Source organism: Cryptosporidium ryanae (genome assembly GCF_009792415.1).
Source record: "Cryptosporidium ryanae isolate 45019 chromosome Unknown contig_8, whole genome shotgun sequence".
NCBI classification, from domain to species: domain Eukaryota; phylum Apicomplexa; class Conoidasida; order Eucoccidiorida; family Cryptosporidiidae; genus Cryptosporidium; species Cryptosporidium ryanae.
The window spans coordinates 74,521-95,906 of NW_027125486.1; the positions used below are offsets into that span (position 1 = coordinate 74,521).

The following is a 21,386-nucleotide window of genomic DNA, read 5'->3' on the forward strand; positions in this document are numbered from 1 at the left end:
GGAGATTACATTGTGTGAAGCAGCAAAAAACTTGAAGGGAGTGTATGTTGGTCCGAGTGATTTCAGGTACAGGTGTATGTTACGCGAAAACGGAGTGTTCTCCGCATGTAACAAAGTACCATGGAGAGCAGCAGACACAGAGTTCGATTAACAATCAAGAGTAGAACCGGATAAACAAAGCGAACGAGTTAGCGTAAACCTAATGAAGAGGCTAATCGAGTATATTTTCGCATTGGTTAATGGTAAAGAACGGAGAAATTCAGATTGACAATTACCTCCATTTGTTATTGTCTATATCGCGGGTATCCCTTTGATTGTTTCTCTGACTACTTCTATAGCTGTTTCCAGATGAATTATGTCTTGTGGATGATTGGTCTTTGGCGGAAGATCCACCACCTACATTGTTGTTTCCAGTGCTATCAACTCTTCTGATGTCGCCAAAGTTAACATTTCTGTTGTTGAAACTGCTGTTATTCCCCCTGTTAAAGTCCGTCTTGGAAGGACTTTCGTTTCTGTTCGCATTGGTGGTTTTTTGTCTTGATATAGTAACACCTGAAAGAATTAAAATTAGTTTTCGCAAAGTACAAACGCACGTAGATACATCTAAATGTCAGAAAGCCATATTCATTTAGTGGTTTGTCTCGAGTTGGACAATTCAGTGTGACACGGAATGACTTGTGGAGGCAAGAAGTGCACATACCTCCCAATAAACCTGAAGTATTGTATACTCATACTGACGTGCAAATTGGTATAATTCAATCACATATTCGCGTCTGGAGAAGCTGGACGCGTCCAGCTTCTCAAGCCAGTTTATAATCACCGCATACAATACGGTACCGAACGCCAGGCTTAAGTGCTGGAGCGCAAATCTCTATCACAGCTACTTAAAGCAAATGGCGGTACATCCTGGTCGTGCACACTAATATTGGTTCGAGTTGTCCAGTCTGACATTTAAAGCAACCATTTGAGCGACAAGTCGAGAGAAACTTACCTGAGCTGTTTCCGGACCTTGACGAGCCGTAGTTGGACGATCTTGAAAAGTTTCCGGAAGTTCCAACACTGTTCTTTCCTGAGTCACAAGAAGTGGCGTTATTACCTCCGCCTCTAGTAAATACAATATTGTCGCTGCCTGGGTGATTAGAACCTTTAGAGCTGTTTGCTTGAGCTTGCAACTTGGCCTCAATTTCTTCCTCCCTCTTCTTTTGTATTTCAAATTGCCTTTGCAACTTGAGTCGCTTCTCTTCCTTCTGCCTTTTGGCCTCCTCAAGGATTCTGGCCTCTTCCTCTTCTTTTTTGGCCTCTTCCTCCCTCCTCTTTTGTTCTTCTTCGTGTAATTTCCTTTCTATTGCTTCGTTCCGTCTTATTTTGGCTCTTGAGATCTTGAGGTCCTTTATTTTTTTAATGCAACGTTGTCTTTGACACTTGAGAGCATTCTCGAGCTCAACTTTCCTTATTTCTATTTGCTTCTGTTTCCAGGTGTCCAACAACGGTACGAGGTTTCTGAGCGCTTCCTTCTCCAAATTAATCTCTTCCTTGACCTCCTCCATTCTCAACAAATAACTCTCATGCAACTTCTTGTTCAACTCTATGTCACTCTTTACTGTTTCCTTATGCCACTCGTTAATCAGTGGTATCTCTTCCAGTCTATAAGCCCTTGCGAGATGGTCCAGTCTCTTTGCCTCCATTCTCCTCTGCTTAATTCTCTCTTGTCTCTCAAAATTGCACTGTTCCTCCTGCAACTTCTCCAGATCATCGAAGAGGATCTTTCCTTCCAACAAGTCGTCCAAAGTAATTTCCTCTATTACCTTGCCCTTAATCAACATTTTGTTGTTTGTGTTTTTAAATTCAAACTTTTTTATCGTATCCAGCATCATCTTGCAGGCCTCCACTTTGCTCCTTCTTATCTCCTCCAGTTGTCTCGCCTCTTCTCGTCTCCTTCTATCTTCCTCCCTTTTTTGTATTTCCATCAATTCTTCCTGGGCCTTGGCCTCCTTTTCCTGACGCTTCTTGTCTTCTTCAACTCTCTTCATTTCCTCTATCTTCTCTTTTCTTCTATATTTAATTTCTTCAATCCTCTTTTCCATTGAATTCATCTCCATTGGAAGACGTCTCAACACCATCTGTGATATTTTGTTGTATTGGTTGCTCAAACCTGCCTTGATATTCTCCTTGTCTATTTTCCTCAGTATTGTCTCCAGTATACATGCGGACCTTGTTACTTGGTTGTTGAATCTCGAATACACATTGCTGTTCGTGCTTGAAATTCCACCTCTCAATCCGCATAAAGATGAAGTTGGGGATGAATACAGATTAGAATGACTCAAACCGTAGCCCATCATACTGCAAATGCTGCCGTTAATGTCGTCATAGTAGTTATTAAAGTCTTTGTTTATCGAGTATATGCACCTCTTTTTATAGTCAATTCTCAAATTGATTATGGAGGAGCTTGAAAGCTGCACCAGCAACTTCTCCGTATCCGTCCAGGGTAAAAATTCATTTCTACATATATTATCCAAAAAGTGATCTATGTTTATAGACGAGTAAACCTTTGATATCAACAAAAACAACTTTGTTAATATCGTTACCTTTAGAGGCTTGGTGTATTCAGCGAAACCAGAGTCCAATTCAATCAAATTTGCAAGGTGACCACTGGTGTTCGTACACAGCTTCAGCGTGTTAGATCTGCCTTCTATTATATCATACAACTCCCTACATACCGGGAGCGATAGACTCAATATATTCTTGGAAATTAGCATACTCTTGAGTATATCCCTTGTTGGAATAAATGGCGATCCCAAAAGTAGGGCTGCCTTCTTAACTTGATCATTTTGAGTCTGATTGACGTCGTTTAGTGACACTCCGTGGTGTCCGAACTGGTTCGGATGATAACGGGATTTTGAATTTAAAGTTGCACTTGACTCATTTAGTGGTATAGAAAGTATCGCCAAAACCACAGTAGATGCCATTTTTGTTAGTTCCTCTTTAGACACATTCTTTTTAAATTGTTCAATATGCAAAAAGTATTTTAAGTGAGCGAGAGCATGAAATGAATAATTCTCGGTCAACAAAAACATCTTGCTTAGTATGTCGTAATACAAAGCTATCCATCTCAAGTAACTCGGCCTCATCTTCAGTGCGTGAGCATTGTCTGGGTTGCTTGCACTACCAGCCGCGGCAACGCCACCAAGTCCAGTTTGGAGTGACGATGCTCCCGATGCAGCAGATTGGACTGCCGTCGAGTTGCTGTTGTTACCTGTAGATCCAGGAGCAACAGAGTTTTGTGTCTGGTTGGAACCTGATTTCAACAAAGAATTTTGAGAATATGCACTTCCTACCACAGGATCAAACTGAAATATTCCCAAGTGAAATATTTCCTCAGCCGTAGTGAAACATTCATTCCAGAGAGACAGCTTCGCTGCACCTCTAAGTTGAACAATTCGCGTTTCTATATGGCACTCAGGTCTGAGCATGACATCTATTTCTGGACGATGACGATTCGAAAGCAAAAGCTGGTAGTGGGATCTGAGCAATTCACAAAGTGTTTTAAATTCACTCGCTCTGTTATGTAGCCAGCAAAATTCGAGTGCTCTCTGAGCCGTCTCATGATATATTCTCTCCAATTTTGGAGTAAGTCTAATTATATCCAGTATCATCTTATAAGCCTCCCATGTGAATCTCAGCGTTTCATGCAGTCTCTTTTCTTTTGCTCCTTTTCTTTCTATCTGCAAACTAGCAAGTAAAAGGCTTTCTGGTGTCTCCTCCTGCTCCAAGTCCTCCTTAATCAGATTGGGATCCATACAGTCAACGCACTCATTCTTCACAGTTTTAAGCTGCTCTTCAGCCCTATTTCTAAATTCGACGATTACCTTCCCTAGTGAACCTACATTTGATTGATGCGTAACATATCTATATTGGTGTAAACCTTCTCTGGCCATTCTAGGTTTCTGGAGATCCACAGACAATATTATGTATTGTATCATCATTAACTCCTGTGAAGAGTCCCATCCATGCACTCTAAATCTCCTGTGATTTACAACAGAGTGGAGCAATTGTAAGGCAGTCTCATCCTGCCCTATAGATCTCAATTCTTCCACTCTTCTTATTGCGTTTTCTGGCTTGTGAAACGTTGACATCTTGATTTCTGTTTAGCAACGCAAATGAAGTCTAAATTGTTTTTGTATTTATTTGCGTGTAAATGTTAGTTCTCGCTTTTAGACAGTGTTAATTATTTTGTCACTCAAAAACTAATCTGTCAGATCTCGCTTCTCGAAATGTTCAGTTTACGTGCATATAAGTCCTTATATGCACCACTGACCGTAATGCTTACTGTTTACTTCAAGACCCAGAAATATTAGTTTTTGTTTTATTTCTTTGCCTCTTATTTGCGATTTTTGAATTTTCCTATTGCTGGGACGTTGGCGCCAAAGACATATTATACTCATTTTTTATTACGCAAATAGCAAATGTATATTATTGGTTGGTACATTAAGTATTAAAGTTTAATTAATGTGTCTCGTGGTGTAGGATTAATACTGACATGAAAAAACATTTTTTTGTTTTGTAAGTTTTGTTTTCCAGGTGAAATTTCTGTAGAAATATATTCGTTAGTGTATTTGGTTTTTGGTCCTTTGTTTTGTGAATTTGAACCTGCAATTTTTTATGTATCGAGGCAAAAGTGATTTGTACTCGGGTAGTGGTGGAGAGGAACACTTTAAACGGGAAGTGTGGCGAATGGGTAGTGTGAGTAGAACACTGTTGGTAATGCTGTTTAGAGCTTCTGCTGCTTTTTGCTAACCCAATGTTTCTGTTGTGGAATAAGGGAGTTTAGTGGTGGTGCCTGAGCGCCACACAAGCTTTACCCTTTTCACTTGTATAACAAATTGTGCAACAAGAATAAACCAAGAAATTAAAGTGCGTATTTCGAGTAGACAGACAATAATTTGTTGGTAAATATATATATTGAACTAGAGAGCGTTCAAAATGTCGGTTTGCAAATACTAGATCTGTCAGCGGACGTAGGGGTATATAGACTGTTTAGACAGGATTAAGTCATAAAGAGAATAGTTTTTTAATGAAAGAATAAACGTGCAACTGAGAGAGGGAAATCCAAATGAGTACGGAAAACAGTGTGGAAAAAGTGTCTGAACTTTTAGACACAGTGACCACAAGCTGTTCAACGAACGAATTGGTTTCAAACAACTCTTTCGGTAAAGAGGATTTTTCTTACTATGAATTATTTGAAAGTGACCATTGGGATGAATACTACTCGGAAAGCGAACTGAGTGTGAAGGAATGTAACAGAAAAGCCGACTCACATTGTGAGGCTAAAAAAAACAAAATATGGAATGACAACTTGGAAAAGTCGTGTGGAAGTTGTAACTATGTCGAAAATTACTCCGAGTTCAACAAGTTGATTAAGTGTGAAGGATTTTGCAGAAAACCATATCACTTAGAGTGTGCAGGTCTAAAGAAAGTACCTGAGAATAGATGGAAATGCAGCAGTTGTTTAAACAATTTGGTTTATTGCAACATTTGCAACAACAGGGACTCCAAGTTAAGAACCGGGTTCTTAAAGTGTTATCATCCACTGTGTATGAGATATTTCCATACAAGTTGTTTGATAAATCCTGATAGGTTTAATTTAAATTCAAAATTTATATGGAGAATCAAAAATAGTATTGGCGACTCGGCAGGAGGTGCATGCATGCAACACAAAATTTACATAGGTAGTATACCGTTAAACATGATTAATGTGGATAGAAATAACTATGATAGTGATTTGGATTACACAAAGGAAATATTGAGGGAGTATGACTTAAAACTAATTTGTAGTCGCCATTTTTGTGACACATGCAAAGATGTTCTAAAGAAATCCAGGAGCAAGGAGGACGAGGAGGGACATGTGAATAAAATAATTAGAAATAAGAACTTGTTAAAATTGGACGATCCTGATGATTTAGAGTATTGCATTAGATGTAACACAAGTTACCACTATAATTGTTTACATCCCGACTCTATCAGAATAGCTAAGGGCATTTGTATTTGTAGCAGACATGTACATGATGAAACGGATATATTAACAAGAGAGTTTAATATGAAAGACGCTAAGTTCTGTAATGAGAGGAGCAAAAAATCCTTAATTAATCTATGCAGAGACATAAAAAGTACAAAAGGCGTCAAATTAAGTCATAGAATTGAAATATTAAACTTGTTAAATGACTGTCTTGACTCCTCGTTATTTGAGTCAGTTAGTTCCTCTCCGTTTGAATTACCGGGACAATCAAAGGATTGGGTTAGTTTGAAGTTGGAAACTAGTTCGATGAACAATGATAAACTAGCATACAGAAACGATTATGGTTTCATTGAAATTAAAAAGAATATTTATGCAATTGATGATGAGTTAGATTGTTATCAAGACCAAGTAAGTGATAATCAAGAGGATGTAGATGATAATGAAAAAGAAGACTGTGAAAACTCTGATTTTGAAGTTATGCGGAATTTGGGACTTAAAAATTCAAAAAAAAGGGCAATAGGTAGGAAAAGGAAAGGGAATTACTTTCTTTTTAAGCAAATAACAAGTGAAAAGTGCGTGTGTTCAAACAAGTGTGATAAAGATACATGCCAAAATGCAGCAATGTTTATAGAATGTAATTCATTAGTATGTGGATTAGATAGTAGCATACAAAGCAAGAATTGCATGAATAGAATATTTAATACAAGTAACAATAAATCACTTAGTGATAAAAAGAGATCTATAGAAAAGAATCTAAAGGTATTTGATGCTAAAGAAAAGGGATTGGGAGTTTATTGCCAAATACATATACCTAAAGATACATTTGTAGTTGAATATGTCGGTGAAGTGTTAAAGAAAGATCAATATTTAAATAGAGTAGAATGGTATAAAAAGAGGGAGTTAAAATCAAGCAAAGAAATTAATTTAATTGGGCCAAACGGAGATAAAATAGATAAGAACGATCACGAATTTGCATTTAATTCACTAGATATTAGAGAAAGGCACTGGTATTGTATGGAAATAGGAGATGACTACATAATTGATAGTACAAGAATGGGAAATATAAGCAGACTTATAAATCATAGTTGCGAACCGAATTGTGTTGCTCAAAAATGGATAGTTGGGAATGAATACAGGATTGGTATATTTTCACTAAGGGATATAAATCCAAATGAAGAATTAACATATGACTATTCATTTACAGCTTATGATGTTGGTTTCGAGTGTAAATGCAACACTAAAAAGTGTAAAGGGAGAATAGGAGCGGAGAATTTAAATGACAAAAACATTGAATTAATTAGAAAAAGAAACATTTTGTGTAGAAATAATAACATATTTAATTCGTTTTCTAAATTAAATAAGACATTGCATAATAATCCAATATTATATGAATTGGGTAGCTCAACTATTAGTAATATGGACTATTATTTAAACAACTGTTTTTTTGTTAGAAAAAACATTGGATTGATAAATGAAATTAGTAATATGAATACCATCAATAGGAAAACAATAAATGAGTATAATATTGCATTGAGAAATCACATACTTGGAGATGTAAATATATTTCCATATGATTTTAAATATAGAAATTCACTTTATGGCTATACGTGTTTATTGTATTCTGACTCAGATAACATAATTAATGATTGGTACACAAAAAAGTCCAAGAACTTGTTATTAATGAGTAAGCCATGGAGCATTTTTCCTTTTGTATTGAATAGTTACGAAAATAATGAACAAAATTTAATTAATGTAAATTGTTTAAAAAGGTATAATTGCAAAAGGGTTTCAATATATATGGAAAAAGAAGTTAAAAGCTTAAATAATAATTCATTATTTTGGTATTTATTCGACAATGGAATAGGTAGTGATGATTGTTGTAAATATTGCAATAATCCAGGAACATTAATTACATGTGATTATTGTTATGATTCGTTTCACAAAAATTGTTTAAATTTCAACAAAAATAAAGTAAATATTGCGACAAGTCATTTTTTAAATAAATATAATAGGGAAATAAAATGCCTGAAGTGTGAAAAAAGTAATTTATTTTCGGTCTATTGGTTACATACTCCAAATAAACGAAGAAGAATTAATTATTTTTTAAAACAAAAGACATATTCACTGCCTTTATTTCTCAAATGCATTTGATTAAGATGTTATTTTTCGTCTTTTGGATCATTTACTCCGCCTTCAGTAATTGAAAATGTAGCATCCCCCTCCGGTAAATTAGGTGAATCGTATATTTTGCATATTCTTGTTTCACCGCGTCCTTTTTTTAGAAAAAGTCTTGTTTGAGAGGCATGAGCAATTATATTTCCTCCTATGGGGATTTTGTCGTTCTGAAACATAGCTGCCATTGCATCTACCTTTGACATTACTTGATTTGTAATTACTACTGCAACTCCAAATGTGTCTGCTATTTTTTGCAAGGCACGTAAAAATTGCCCTAAGTGGCTTTGTCTGGTTGCTAATTCACCTCTGCCGTTGTATTCTGATCTGTATAAGGCTGTGGCACTATCTACAATCATTAAGGCAAATCTAGATTCACTCATCATTGCTACAGCGGACTGAAGTAAGTCCATTTGATGTTCGGTGTTAAAACCTCTTGCATATGCTATGTTGTCTAGGCAATCAGAAGCATTTAGGTTATACCTTTCGGCGATTTGTACGATTCTTTCTGGTCTAAATGTACCTTCTGTATCTATCCACAAACACTTACCTTCTCCGCCTTTATGCTCAACTGGGAGTTGACAAGTAACTGCTAATGTATGACAAAGCTGTGTTTTACCAGTTCTGAATTCTCCAAATATCTCAGTAATACTCCCCGTTTCAATTCCTCCCTGCAATAGTCTATCTAATTGCGTTGAACCTGTTGTGAACTTAATTAAATTAGTTCTTGCCTCTAGATATTCCGTTCCACTGCAAAACCCCATAGCCACAAGTTCTTTACATGCTGATTTGATTTTGTCACATTTCTGCTCGCTTATTCCTTTTATCAACAACAGTGATTTTTTCGGAGCGTATGCTAGACATTCTATTGTGTGGTATCCATTTTCACGTAGTATCTCCAAATCCCTCTTTGTCAAACCACTTGGCAATAAATGTTCCAATTTTAATGGTCCACTCGAAACGTTTTCATTTAATGTATTAATATTTTCACAATTTACGTTTGTTAATTCATTTGTATTTACCGACTCCATTGATAACCTTATTGTCTGTACCTTATCTCTCAACAAATCTACGGTAAATATTACTATTTCAATAACTTTTCTAATAGGAAATCTATTTGTTTTACGTCAAGATAAAGTTTATTAATGTTATCGTTAGAACATATTTGGCGCCGCATTTCCCCCATTTTGTTAAACATGCACCGGTACAGTGTGCTTGCATTGATGCATGTGGATAGAATTTACAAAAAAAATTATTTAAAACAAAAGTGTAGCAATAAAATACAACTAAGGATGCTTCACGATTATTATTATTGGAATTGTTAACAAATAAGGGGGTGAATGCAGTTTTCAGTCATTTTAATTGAAGTATAAAATGTGTCGAAATAATAAGAGGGAGGTGAGTGGAATTACAGAATTTGAGTGTGAAGATAAAGAGGATGAACTGAGATTGAAAAAAAGCAAAATGGGAGTGAGTAACATTAAATAGTTAAATCGCGTTATCATATAATTAACATGAGAAAACGTTAAGGCGCAATATATGATTGCATTAGATATGCATATTGGTGCCGGTAATTTACATTGAAGAAGGATATATATATGTAGATATGCATATAATAGCTATTGATTTATAAATACAGTTGGATATTTATAGTTGTTTAAACCTGTAAATTTATTATAAAATTCGAGGATAATGATCTAATAATATATACATATATTTTCATATATATATATGTATGTATATATATGATTTTTGGATCTCGTAAACGGGAGAAATATAACATAAAAGATTTTAGTTTCAGATTTAGAACATATGTGCAATATAAAAAAAAGTAATTGTATTATTAATAAACAAGTTATTTTGATATTATAATCTTGAATACAAAATAGGAGGAAGTATATACTTAATATTTTCGTGATTAACATTTAATGGGATAATATTGAACAAGTAAAAAACTAAAATTTAATGATTTTGATAATAATTAATTAAATAATATTAAGTTGATAGTTGTGATTATATTTAAAAACTAAAGAAAAAAAGAAAAAACCAAACTACTATAGGTAACTTTGATTATTTTAAGTAATGAACAATATTATTGAAAATATAAATAATGAGAAAGTTATTGATAAGTCAGCTATTTTGAAGAATGTGAGTGATAATTATAATGGACAAATTAATTCAAATATAATTTGTAACTACTCAAATCAAATTTCAAAGAATGATTTTCAAGATAATGCAAGTGAATATTACTCGATAAATAACAATTATCAACAATATATAAATAAGAATACTGGGGTTGAGAGTAATTATTTGCAAAACTATGGCAATACTAGAGATAGTAATGTAGACGAAGCATTAATTACACAACTATCAAGCAACAACAATAATGATAATATGTCATTAAAATATTATATGAATAGAAATGATAACAATAATAGTAATAATATAAATTGCTATAGTAAGTTAATATGTAATAATTGCAATTTGGAAGTTCCAAAAAATGACGGTATATCAAGGAACGAAATTAACATGTGTGTATGCAACAATGTAAATATGTTATATTATGAAAATTTGATGAAAAGTAATTCACAAGTAAATGGGAATATAATGGACACATCTACGCCACAGTCAATAATGACTTCATTATCAATGAGTTCGCCAATGTTTTCAAACGAGGTAAACAAAGAAAGTTTATCATTAAGAAAAGATGATGAAAACATTGTGGAGTCTAGTAGTGGGATAATAGTGAATCAGAATTGTGAATTAGAAAATGGAAATGATTCTAATAATATAAATAATACATTGTGCAACTATAACAGAAATAATGTTTTAACAGTTGGAAATATTATGCAGAACAGTTCATTATTATTGTCAGGTTATTTAAATGGTACTCCAACACAGTCTAATAGCAGAAAAATACTTGCAAGAGTGAGAGAATTATGGCTAAGTAACATAGTTGACGGTCTTCCGAGAAAGATTGCAGCTTTTATATTACAAAGACATGGTAATCAAATACCATATGATCGACAATTTTGGTCATATGCATATAAAACAGGTAGATTGCATCCAGCAGAAGAACAGGTACAAAGACAATTAAATGAGGGTGTGCAATGTTTGAATAGATTTATTCAGCAATTAATAAAATCGTGTAACATAATGCGTGAACATATGCTAAGAAAACAAGGTAATTCAGTAGTTTGTAATACAAGAAACTCAAGAAATATAAATAGTACAATTTATACTAGTAAACAAAAAATAACAGGAATGGTCAATAGTAGTGTGGGTATAGATGAAATGGAAATTTCAGGATATATAAATGGCAGTTTAGGAATGACAAATGAAGAAATTGTTGGTGTAAACAATACTAATCAGAGAATAATTTTAACAGAAAATGAATTGAATAAGAGAAAGTTTAACGATGAAATAATTAACAATGGAAATAATGTATTAAACATTCAGGGTGAAAACATGATTAACAGAAATAATATAGATATATTGGATAATCATGGAAATGTGAATCTAACTTATAATAACAGTAATATGGAAAATATTCATGGATCAAGTGATTTTATGGACAATGATGATTTGGAAGAAGATGATGACGGTCAAATAGCAGAAATCCCATTAGATTTAACAGATGAGTATTTGGCGAAATGGCTGGATGGTAAGAATGCGTTGATAATAAGAAAATTAGTAAATGGAGATAAAGATGTGCAAGCTATTGATTTACCAACAAGTTTAAATAGTGATAATTTATATAGAGCATTACGTTTTGGTGGTTTATTGGTGAGAATACCACCATACAATCAAAAAAGTTATGAATATTTTAATTTGCTGTCTCCAGGAAGAGGCGATACAAGGCATACACAATTAATTATACCAGATGGTGAGAGGGATATAGATGTTAAAAAAAGCAGAACATCGCTTGCATTGCCAGATTTTTTGGTTGAAGATATACCATTGCCTAAAGTATGTGTGTTTCAGATAGAGGCAAAATTGGAATTACTATTATTATATAGAGGTTGCTCTTCAAAGAGGCCACACACTAAAAGAGGAAGAACATTAAATTCTGCTAAAAACCAACAAAGTCATAATTCCATACAGAACAATGTGAATGGAATTAATAATGGGAATAATGGTAATACTAGAAATCAAAATCTAGTAAGTAGATTATCACAATCTCAGATTCTTATGAATAGAATGATTGGAAGTAATAATATGGTAGAAATGCTGATAAATGGAAGTAACAGCAATAAAATCATGAACAATTGTGAAAATAATGAAATAAGTAATAAAGAAAATATGATTATTAATGGTGGTAGTATAGATAATATTAGTGGAGGCAGTATCAACGATAATAACATAAATGATGTTAATATTAGCGATAACAATATAAATGAGAGTGATATAAATGATCAATGTCTGAGTAACATAGAAGACAAGAAGATGAAGTCTAAGATGATTGGTGATGAAAACTATATATATTTGGCGAATAAAGTTTGCCAAGAAAACAGTATAATAGGTTGTAACAATAGCGTTAATATTGATTTAAAGGATCGTAGCAACAGTAAAATAGTAAGCAATATATTGGTGAACAGTCAAGACAAAAATATCAATATTCACCCAAATACAAGCTACGCGATAATTCAGGATGAGGAACAAAATTCATTTGAGAATCAAAAAGATGCATCAACAGGTAATAACAATAATGGTAGTTTCAGTACTCAGTCTACTGTATTTTCATCAAACTACAGCAATATTTCACCTAGTTACTACGAAAATATGCTTGGAATTAAGAAGAAATGTGTTGAAAATACAAAGTTAGACTATCAGTGTATAAGTGAGGATAATGTTACTCATCCACTTACTTCTGCAGTGTGTTACATACCGCAAGATGATGAAAATGGTAATGCTGATTCACAAATCGATACTGACGAGGGACAACTCAATCATTTATTTCAAACATACTCGCAAGATCGAGATCAAAATTTGAGTATTAACAATTTAACGTATAACGAAATGTCATTAGATTCTAATTTTAATGGTTGTAAGATGAATAACACAGTAAGCGATGATGGTAAAAACAATAGTGTGGACACAAGTGAGAATAGTGAGTATGGTTACAATATAGATGGAAACGGCAATGATAAAAACAAGAACAACAGTTACTATGGTAATAAGATTCAGAATGAAGTTATTTACAACAATAGTCACTTAAAGTCTTGGAATGATGATTGCAGTGGAAATTACGACGAACGTGCTGACAACAATAATCGTGATCAAAATAGCAGCAGAGGTGAGAATAACAATAAACAAAAATACAATTATTTAAATGTTTATGACCATGATATTTTTGAAATAAGTGAAGATACATGTAACCACGTAGACAACAATATTATAAATTGTATAAATAGCTATAAAAAGAATGATTTGATTATGAATAATAATCAGGATATATATAAAAACAATATGAGTAATGATAAGGATGAAAGTATTGGTATTAATAACAACAATAATGAGCTTTATATGCAACAGGGTGGTGCCAATAATAGTAACAATAACAGTATCAATGGCGTACAACATCCCTGTTTAAATTGGAGTTTGAATATAAATTAATACGAGTTGGTTAGATAGGTTTTAAAGTTTTATAACGTAAATAACAATAAAGGAATAGTAATATGGCAAGAGGGTTTTGGTAATATTATAAATATGAAAAATAATGTATAGAAAATTATACTAGTTTTTAAATAGTTTTTTGTAAATCTTGCTATTTGATTTATGGTATTTTTTTTCTAATTCTTGTACAGACTTTTTTAAGTTATGAAATATGGACATTTCTGACTCATTATATTTATCATTTGAAATAATTGAGTCAATAATAGAAACTGCTTCATCATATTTGTAAAGACCGATATATGCCTTTACAAGTCTATAGTATGCCTATAAAAAGTAATGGTTAGGTTAAGAGGTAATGTAAAGTAAAAAAATAAATAGCATACCTTTAGATTGCTTTGATCATATTTAAGTACATGTTTACAGTGTAAAATAGTCATGTTGTACTCCTATGTAAAAGTAATAATTAATAGTTCAAATTAATTATATTTAAAAACGTATTCACCTACATTTAATTTTAGAAAGCATGCAGATAAATTCGAGTGTGTTCTTATAATAAGATTATTGTATTCAATGTTTTCGGGGGAATTGATGTCTGGGAATGTATAGTCTATGTATATGATAGCACTTTTGTATTCATTAATAGCTTCCTCAATTTTGTTCTCATTAAATAGTTTATTTCCGTCCTGTTTGAAGGTTAAGTCGTTTTGTAAGGGGATGCAAGTGATAATACGTAGGAGTGAGTAGTAGTAATTTGACACAGTTGATTTTAGAAGTTAAGTTAAATGAGAAAACAACAGTACGTAATGATAAAATTACCTCACAAAACATTTTAATAGCATTTAACTTATCATCGGTTTTCCTTTCATACAATTCTCTCTCCTTGCTTCTGTCATGATTGCAGCCTTTGCTGCTTTTTAGAAAATGATTGTACTTGTCATAGTCGTTTATAATACTTTTCATAAATTGGTATTCACATAGTGTTGTTTCCATAATATGAAAGGACGAATGAATTATAAGTGGGACGAGAAGGAAAGAGCAGAGACATGTGTTGGCGCTCAGTTGGTCTAAAGAATGTGCAGTGGGATAAGTATATAGAACAAGAGATAAAAAGAAGTGAATAGATAGAAAAGACGGGAACAACAGTGGTAAATGTAATAACTCAATATTTAGGGATTGTAGCTAGCTAATGAATAATTATACTCAAACAATACTGTTGAATACGCGTTAATTTGGCCGGATAAGACACACAACGAATGAACACCATTTGAGTCATTTTATCTTGCAGCATTTCTGTACAGTTAATGTTTGAAACAAGCGGTTACTTAGACAGATAGTATTAGATGCGATTCTGTATACGTTTTGTCACTCTGTGTAAATGATAATGTTGTAACTCCGTTTTTATCCGTATAGTGGCGATACAGTGCTCTCTAGCTTTTTCTTGGATTCATTGTACGTTGTTACAAATTGTTCAGGGATCGCAAACTCCTTCCAATCCCCTTCTTCCTCGCCTGGGAAAAGGAGGTTCATCTCGCTTGACTTGCTCGAGTATACCTGTACGCCTTGGCTTTCTTTTGAGGTGTATATGTTAATCTTGTTAACCTTATCGATGGAGACAGTTGGAACAACACCTGTTATTTGTATCTTAACGTCATCAGAGTTAACTATTTCAAGGGACGAAATAACACTGCTTACTAGAAATACGCATCCAACACAATTGTCAATAATAATACTGTTGACCTTTGGTTCAATGATGATTCTGCTGTTTTGAGAAGATCTAATTGACACCTTGTTTTTCATGCTTCCTTCCTTCAAAGTGACCGGTTCGCTGGAATCTATGTGATTTTCAATAAAGTACGTATCCTTCTGCAATTCAACCTTGGGATCCCCATTTGGGACTACTTTCCTTGCTCCCTTCATATTTATCCTCGGTAATTAGTGAGAGGTGACGTTCTTGTGGTTTAATTGCAGTACGAAACAAGCAACAATACAAAAAGGGTGAGAAGGAAAAAGGATAACTTCCGTCGCACTACACTCGGCTGTACGTCTGTTTGTGCACTCAAAGCACTTTTGATATCTAATCCGGTATTATTATAAATTATTAAATTCGCGTTTTATACGTAAAACTGAATATCATGTAGTTTAATACTTACATAAATAAAACAAGAAACAAAACATATAGTTACATGCAAATATATAGTTAAAACTTATAAAAATAATATAGGTTTGCAGAACCGCTTTTGGGTGGGCGGGCAGGCGAGAGGTGGCGGGTGCTCGTAAAAAGGTAAAGACTAAATGTAAAAGTTAATGAAGTCCTTTTTTGTGAGGTTTTTTCTGCATTTTGGACACTTTTGTTTTCTTTGAACAAGACCACCTGCACAGCCAAGACAGAAGTGGTGACCACAACGTGTGATTACAACTGGGGTTTTTATGTTTGGTAGAAACTGGCTTTTTGTTAAAGACTTTGACATGATGTTGTCCCAGTCTTCCAGACATATTGGACACGTAAACTTGGCAGCCTTTTCTTTCTCTGATTCCGTTAGTTCCACTACCGGCTCCTCCGTCTGTTTGTAGCTCATTGCATTGTTTATGAAGTTAAGGATGCTAGAGTAGACACTAAATGTTGGGAATTCACTTGAGATTATGTTGATGGAGGATGAAGAGGACGACGATGATGAAGAAGATGAGGAGTGCAGACGCTGGTTCTTCCAGCTAGAAGTGGCTTCTCTCCGATTAGTTTGGTTAAGGTCGTCATTGCATTCAATAATCTCAATAATCTGTTCATTGTCATCATCCTCATTGTTGGTGTTATTGCCTACCGTGTCATTTTCATCAATAACGTAAATGTTATTAGTCGTCTTTGACTCGCCTTCAGAGTTCCCGGAGTCGTGGTTGCTCCCGTTGTTTGAACCTCTGGGTTTGTTCCTCTTTCTGATCTTTTTCTTAACTTTGCTCTGAGTGCGTGAATTCCATTTAATGTTTGAGTGGTTTATAATTTCGTTCTCGCTGTCAGAGCTAAGTGTAATTATATTGTCATTGCATTGAAACAGCATTTCGTGCCTGTCGTCCCCTTGACTCTGGGACGATCCGTTGTTAGAGTTGCCCGAGTCATCTTTGTTGGGATTTTCCGGTCTCTCAACATCAAAATCAAATTCCTTGTTTAGTTCTATGCGTTCGTACTCGGACGAAATGTCCTTGTTTGAGTCGCCGTTTGTTTGATGGTTGACAGAATCTACATTTTCCTCAAGACCTCGTTCCTTTTCAGCGTGCATTTAGTCCGTGGAGAGATCAACAATCTTATATTTGGCGTGTATATGTTCCTATATATACACAGTAAAATGAAAAATTCCCCTTCCTAGCCTCTTGGAATTGCCATCTCTCGCGGATGTGACCAACAGCTTGGCTCTCCCGACGCTCAAAGAGTGAGGACCAAAGCAAGAGGTAGTATATGAGCCAAAACACATCCACTATATCTAGTCTCCAGGTCCTCTATTCGAACACAAAGGAAACTATTCAAGTAGATAAACTATTTCCACTCCATTCGCATTATTAGTGAATTAAATGCTAGATAAAACTCGGTTTCCCGCCATTTGTTCATTTACCCAGTATTATTGCACTCAACGACCGCAGGGGAAAGGCGAGGGATAGGGAACAAGGAAGAAAAGAGCTTTGTGATAAATTGGTATTTGTTGGTAGTAACGCAATTGTGAGGACAGGACGAGACTGTAACTCTGGAGAGACAGACGTCTGATGTGTGGTTTGTCTGGGAAGTAGAGATCAAGAAAGTTGGTTTTCTTGCTCTACGCTGAATGAGAAGAAACACACAGATTGCCGAGACGGACGAACATGAGCGAAAGCCTGAAAAATAGTTTGGGTGTGGGACACATTTCTTCAGACTCAACTTTCAATATTGATCACAGACACCACATAGAGTTGTTGTTGAGCGAGTCAGAAATAGATGAATGGGAGAGGGATGTAAAAAACGTGAATCCAGGTAGGTGTACATTTTATCGCGTTGGAGCAAGAAGGAGGCGGTGAAAGCGTGTATGAGGCGAACAATAGGAAATTAATATGCTAATTTAACTGTTTAGAAACTTATTTGAAGATTTGTGACATAAACAAGTACATGGACGCCGATGATGCAGTTGAGGTGAGCAAAGTAGATTCTATTCAATACTACCACAAGGAGGCAATTGAGACACAGTTGAATATTATTGAAAGACTAATAAACTTGAACGGTAGGTTTTGAGTTGGCGTTTGAGTTACTCCGACTAATTTACTTGTAGATAACAATGAAGAAGTATCCGTATTGGGTGGCGTTCATACTGGTGAGGTTGTAGACGGAGACAACAACAGCAACAACTACGCTGCGAACGACAACATTTTAACCATTAATAGCGGAAATAACATCTCTAATAACAGTAGTTCAATTATAAGTGGCCTATGAAACAGTGCTTGAGAGGGAGGGAGACTTGGCTGACTCTACTCAAGGTCGTTTAAGACCTGTAGTACGAAGAGTGAAATGGCATTCTGAACTTTCTTCATGTGTTTAGTGTTGGTTACCAGGTGGTTTCCCTTATCTAAAACATACAATTTAATGTCATTCTTTTCCTTTTTAGTCTTGTTTTCTGCAAAACTGGTGTGGTGTTGACCTTTAATTTCGAGTATAAGCGAATCCAATAGGTCTTTATTGTAGTTAAAAATGTAACTTTTCGAGTCCTCCAGGCGGCAATTCTCACTATCTGCACGTCTATAATTTGGATTTGGTGAGTTTCCGTTATTGTTCAACCCAATGAGGTTTATAGACATATTGAAAGGAACATTCATGTCATCGGTACCGTGAACAAGTAGAATTGGAACATTGATAATTCTGTTTCTGTTTGTATGCAAGTGTCTGTAACTTGGGAAGTGACTGTAGGAATTTAGATACTCGACTGAAAGTCTGTTCCCACCTACAAATGGAACATTTGAGTTCACAGTGCAGAATCCATTCGAGTTAAATTCATTTAGCTGGTCAGAGGTAAAGTCAAGATCATAACTGCTCGGTATATCGTCCACGCATGCAATACAAACAATGCCAATTAAATTGGGATTCGAAATAAAGTAGTTTGAACGACAGCACTTACAGTTAAAGCAGTCGTCTGAACACTCTTTGTTGTAGTGAGTACTGCCTCTTTTTGTATAATTTGTCGAGTACGAAAATGTAAGAAAGGCTCCGGTGCTTAAGCCTATCATAATTAACTTTGACTTGCTGTATACTAAATCGCAAAAGTAATTCACCACAGTTTCAATGTCATTCATGTCTTTAACCAGCGTTTTCTCGTAAAAGTCTCCACATTCACTTCCCAGTATCCCATTCGTGTTGAATGTAACGAATATTGTATTGTATGTATTTGATACATAATCGCCGATGTTAGATAAACACATATCCCTCATTTTAGTTGGGAACCTGGTTAACTCAAGAAGGTCTTCCTGGAACTCCAATTCCTGAACACAGTACTTTTCGACGGCACTATCTTTTGTATTGAACTCGCACTCATATTTACGCAAACACCTGTTTGTATCACTGTTGTATTTAATTGTATAGTCTGGAAATCCGTGATTGTACAGAAACAACAAAACTTCTTTCTTGTTACTTCTAAAGTTGTTCCTCAGAATCACATCATCATAAAAGCAATAGCTGCTCTCAATGTAGGTCAGGATTCCGTTTATTCTAATTAATTTTCTAAACCTCATTCTTCAGTCTAATCCACAGAATTAAAGTCGAGTTCTCTTGAGTAGTTTTTGTCGTCTATAGTGCCAAAAGTATGTTCGGTGTCCGGATTTTCTGGCTCAAACACACTAAATTTAGGAATAAAGTTGATGAAACTGTTATTGTATTTAGTCTTAAGTTGGACAGTATTCTCGGTTTTGCTGTATATATGGGGTTTGTCACGCTTGGTATCTTTAATTATAAACTTTATGTCGCTCAAATACTCCTCAGGAATGTCTGGATGCAGCTTCAAAAACTTGTCTATTTTCTCGTATCTATTTACCCTAACTGTATATATAAGTTCCTCTAGTGCTCTTTTTTCCGATAAAAGGTACTTGTGTATCACATATGGGGTTGTTGAGATGAAAAAATCACCCAACCTCAAAAGCTTATTAGAAGTCTCAAATTTGCTAAATTTAATCTCTTCCAGGTTACAGTGGAGGCTTCTCGAACCATTGGCGTCGCTCAAAGACGGATAACAGCCTCTTCTAATTGCCGACAAGGACTCCCTGTTAATGTTCAGGTTTAAGTCAAGTTCCACGAGCTAGAGGTTCGGAGATTCGAATATGGAAAGTAAGAGAGCAAAATGTTGGAGTGAGTTATTTAAAGCGTCGTTCGTCTCCAAACCAAAGAAGACTCCCGGATTGCAGATATGCAACTTACCTGTTGATGCTGTTGAATAATGTCGTCTGCCTCTCTAGTCAAAGCTTTTATGTCGTTGATGTGTTTGCTGTTTTCCGAAAATAACTCCATAATAGTCGGCACAAACAAATTTAAAGGCCATTTGGCACACTTATTCCAATTTTATTTCCTAATATGATTACGAGCTTCTGTTGGCGCCTCTCCCCACAGCGGCCTGAATTGAACCTTTCTTGACAAAGCGTCCATAAGGGAGAAAAGGAGCCGACTGGGAAAGAAGCAACACTGAAAAATGAGTTGTACGGAGGCCTCATTGGAAACGAGAATAGTGAAGGAGTACAAGGTCGGGAAGATGAATTGGGATGGGAAAGTGGTGCAGGCTTGTTCGGATAAGGGCTTACTGCAAATAGTAGGTGTGAAGGGGGACACTGGTCTCAAGGAGGAATTCAGGGTTAGATGGTACAATATTGGAAGTGGAGCGTTGGAGAACGTGGTTCAAATTAACGGTAATATTAGGTTTGAGAAAGTAGAGGGCAGCAAGAGCAATAATGTATTTGTCTTAAAGTCTAACAATGTTTCCAAACACGTCTACTGGATTCAGGACAGCAAGCTGCAGATTGACGACTTGTTGAGTGAACTCAACAATGAGGTGGCCAGGCTCAGCAGTTTATACGAAAAAATAGACTCGCTAATGGGGAGGTTTTCGACTTCAAATTTAGGGCTTGGCGCCAACACGGGTGCAAATGCAAATCCAAACTCTGGTCACGGTTATGACGGATTGTACAGGAACAACAGCCTGAGGAAACTGCAGCTCTCTAGCGTTTTAGGGAGGGACGTTATAGCTGAGTTGATACAGGACAGCGAGTTGATAAACGAGCTCAAAGACCACATGCCGGAAGGTCAGAGAACATATGGTGACGTTATATCGGCAATTAACTGTCCACAAGTTAAGTATACATTAAGGTTGCTGGACGAGACAATTTACTCCAGTCAGCTTTTTGCTTTGGCCGCGGCTCTGGGTTTAGATATAAACCATGGTATGTTTGCGAGTCCGGACTCGAACCCGATGGCTGTGTTTATAAGTGCTCTCGATGACAAGTATAATGAGAAAAACGAGGAGTTGAAGCGAAGTTAGAGCGGAGTGTGCCAAATTAAAACGTGTATGACTGAGTCTTTGACCTGATTAGCTCCAAATAA

General features: G+C 35.2%; 10 protein-coding genes across 10 annotated transcripts; 4 read left to right on the top strand and 6 right to left on the bottom strand.

Annotated features, from left to right (window-relative positions):
- Nucleotides 1-884: 884 nt before the first annotated feature.
- FG386_003439 (uncharacterized protein) lies at nucleotides 885-4,133 on the bottom strand (the record flags this gene model as incomplete). Its single annotated transcript, XM_067342901.1, has 1 exon — nucleotides 885-4,133. The coding sequence occupies one exon, from the start codon at nucleotides 4,131-4,133 to the stop codon at nucleotides 885-887; it is 3,249 nt and encodes a 1,082-aa protein (XP_067199128.1).
- Nucleotides 4,134-5,110: 977 nt separating this feature from the next.
- On the top strand, nucleotides 5,111-8,164 carry FG386_003441 (protein with 4 PHD domains plus a SET domain and associated cysteine cluster at the C-terminus; the record flags this gene model as incomplete). The annotated part of the gene is made up of 1 exon (XM_067342903.1): nucleotides 5,111-8,164. One exon carries the CDS (start codon nucleotides 5,111-5,113, stop codon nucleotides 8,162-8,164), a length of 3,054 nt encoding a protein of 1,017 aa, XP_067199130.1.
- Nucleotides 8,165-8,172: 8 nt separating this feature from the next.
- Nucleotides 8,173-9,216, bottom strand: FG386_003442 (Rad51; the record flags this gene model as incomplete). The annotated part of the gene is made up of 1 exon (XM_067342904.1): nucleotides 8,173-9,216. One exon carries the CDS (start codon nucleotides 9,214-9,216, stop codon nucleotides 8,173-8,175), a length of 1,044 nt encoding a protein of 347 aa, XP_067199131.1.
- A 1,051-nt stretch (nucleotides 9,217-10,267) lies between these two features.
- On the top strand, nucleotides 10,268-13,801 carry FG386_003443 (uncharacterized protein; the record flags this gene model as incomplete). Its single annotated transcript, XM_067342905.1, has 1 exon — nucleotides 10,268-13,801. The coding sequence occupies one exon, from the start codon at nucleotides 10,268-10,270 to the stop codon at nucleotides 13,799-13,801; it is 3,534 nt and encodes a 1,177-aa protein (XP_067199132.1).
- Nucleotides 13,802-13,921: 120 nt separating this feature from the next.
- FG386_003444 (uncharacterized protein) lies at nucleotides 13,922-14,791 on the bottom strand (the record flags this gene model as incomplete). The annotated part of the gene is made up of 4 exons (XM_067342906.1): nucleotides 13,922-14,125; nucleotides 14,185-14,247; nucleotides 14,308-14,484; nucleotides 14,618-14,791. 4 exons carry the CDS (start codon nucleotides 14,789-14,791, stop codon nucleotides 13,922-13,924), a joined length of 618 nt encoding a protein of 205 aa, XP_067199133.1.
- Nucleotides 14,792-15,199: 408 nt separating this feature from the next.
- On the bottom strand, nucleotides 15,200-15,718 carry FG386_003445 (uncharacterized protein; the record flags this gene model as incomplete). Its single annotated transcript, XM_067342907.1, has 1 exon — nucleotides 15,200-15,718. The coding sequence occupies one exon, from the start codon at nucleotides 15,716-15,718 to the stop codon at nucleotides 15,200-15,202; it is 519 nt and encodes a 172-aa protein (XP_067199134.1).
- A 371-nt stretch (nucleotides 15,719-16,089) lies between these two features.
- On the bottom strand, nucleotides 16,090-17,070 carry FG386_003446 (ring domain protein; the record flags this gene model as incomplete). Its single annotated transcript, XM_067342908.1, has 1 exon — nucleotides 16,090-17,070. The coding sequence occupies one exon, from the start codon at nucleotides 17,068-17,070 to the stop codon at nucleotides 16,090-16,092; it is 981 nt and encodes a 326-aa protein (XP_067199135.1).
- A 574-nt stretch (nucleotides 17,071-17,644) lies between these two features.
- Nucleotides 17,645-18,047, top strand: FG386_003447 (uncharacterized protein; the record flags this gene model as incomplete). The annotated part of the gene is made up of 2 exons (XM_067342909.1): nucleotides 17,645-17,792; nucleotides 17,890-18,047. 2 exons carry the CDS (start codon nucleotides 17,645-17,647, stop codon nucleotides 18,045-18,047), a joined length of 306 nt encoding a protein of 101 aa, XP_067199136.1.
- A 233-nt stretch (nucleotides 18,048-18,280) lies between these two features.
- FG386_003448 (uncharacterized protein) lies at nucleotides 18,281-20,303 on the bottom strand (the record flags this gene model as incomplete). Its single annotated transcript, XM_067342910.1, has 3 exons — nucleotides 18,281-19,483; nucleotides 19,552-20,094; nucleotides 20,214-20,303. The coding sequence occupies 3 exons, from the start codon at nucleotides 20,301-20,303 to the stop codon at nucleotides 18,281-18,283; spliced, it is 1,836 nt and encodes a 611-aa protein (XP_067199137.1).
- A 178-nt stretch (nucleotides 20,304-20,481) lies between these two features.
- FG386_003449 (uncharacterized protein) lies at nucleotides 20,482-21,324 on the top strand (the record flags this gene model as incomplete). The annotated part of the gene is made up of 1 exon (XM_067342911.1): nucleotides 20,482-21,324. The coding sequence occupies one exon, from the start codon at nucleotides 20,482-20,484 to the stop codon at nucleotides 21,322-21,324; it is 843 nt and encodes a 280-aa protein (XP_067199138.1).
- Between the last annotated feature and the right edge of the window lie 62 nt (nucleotides 21,325-21,386).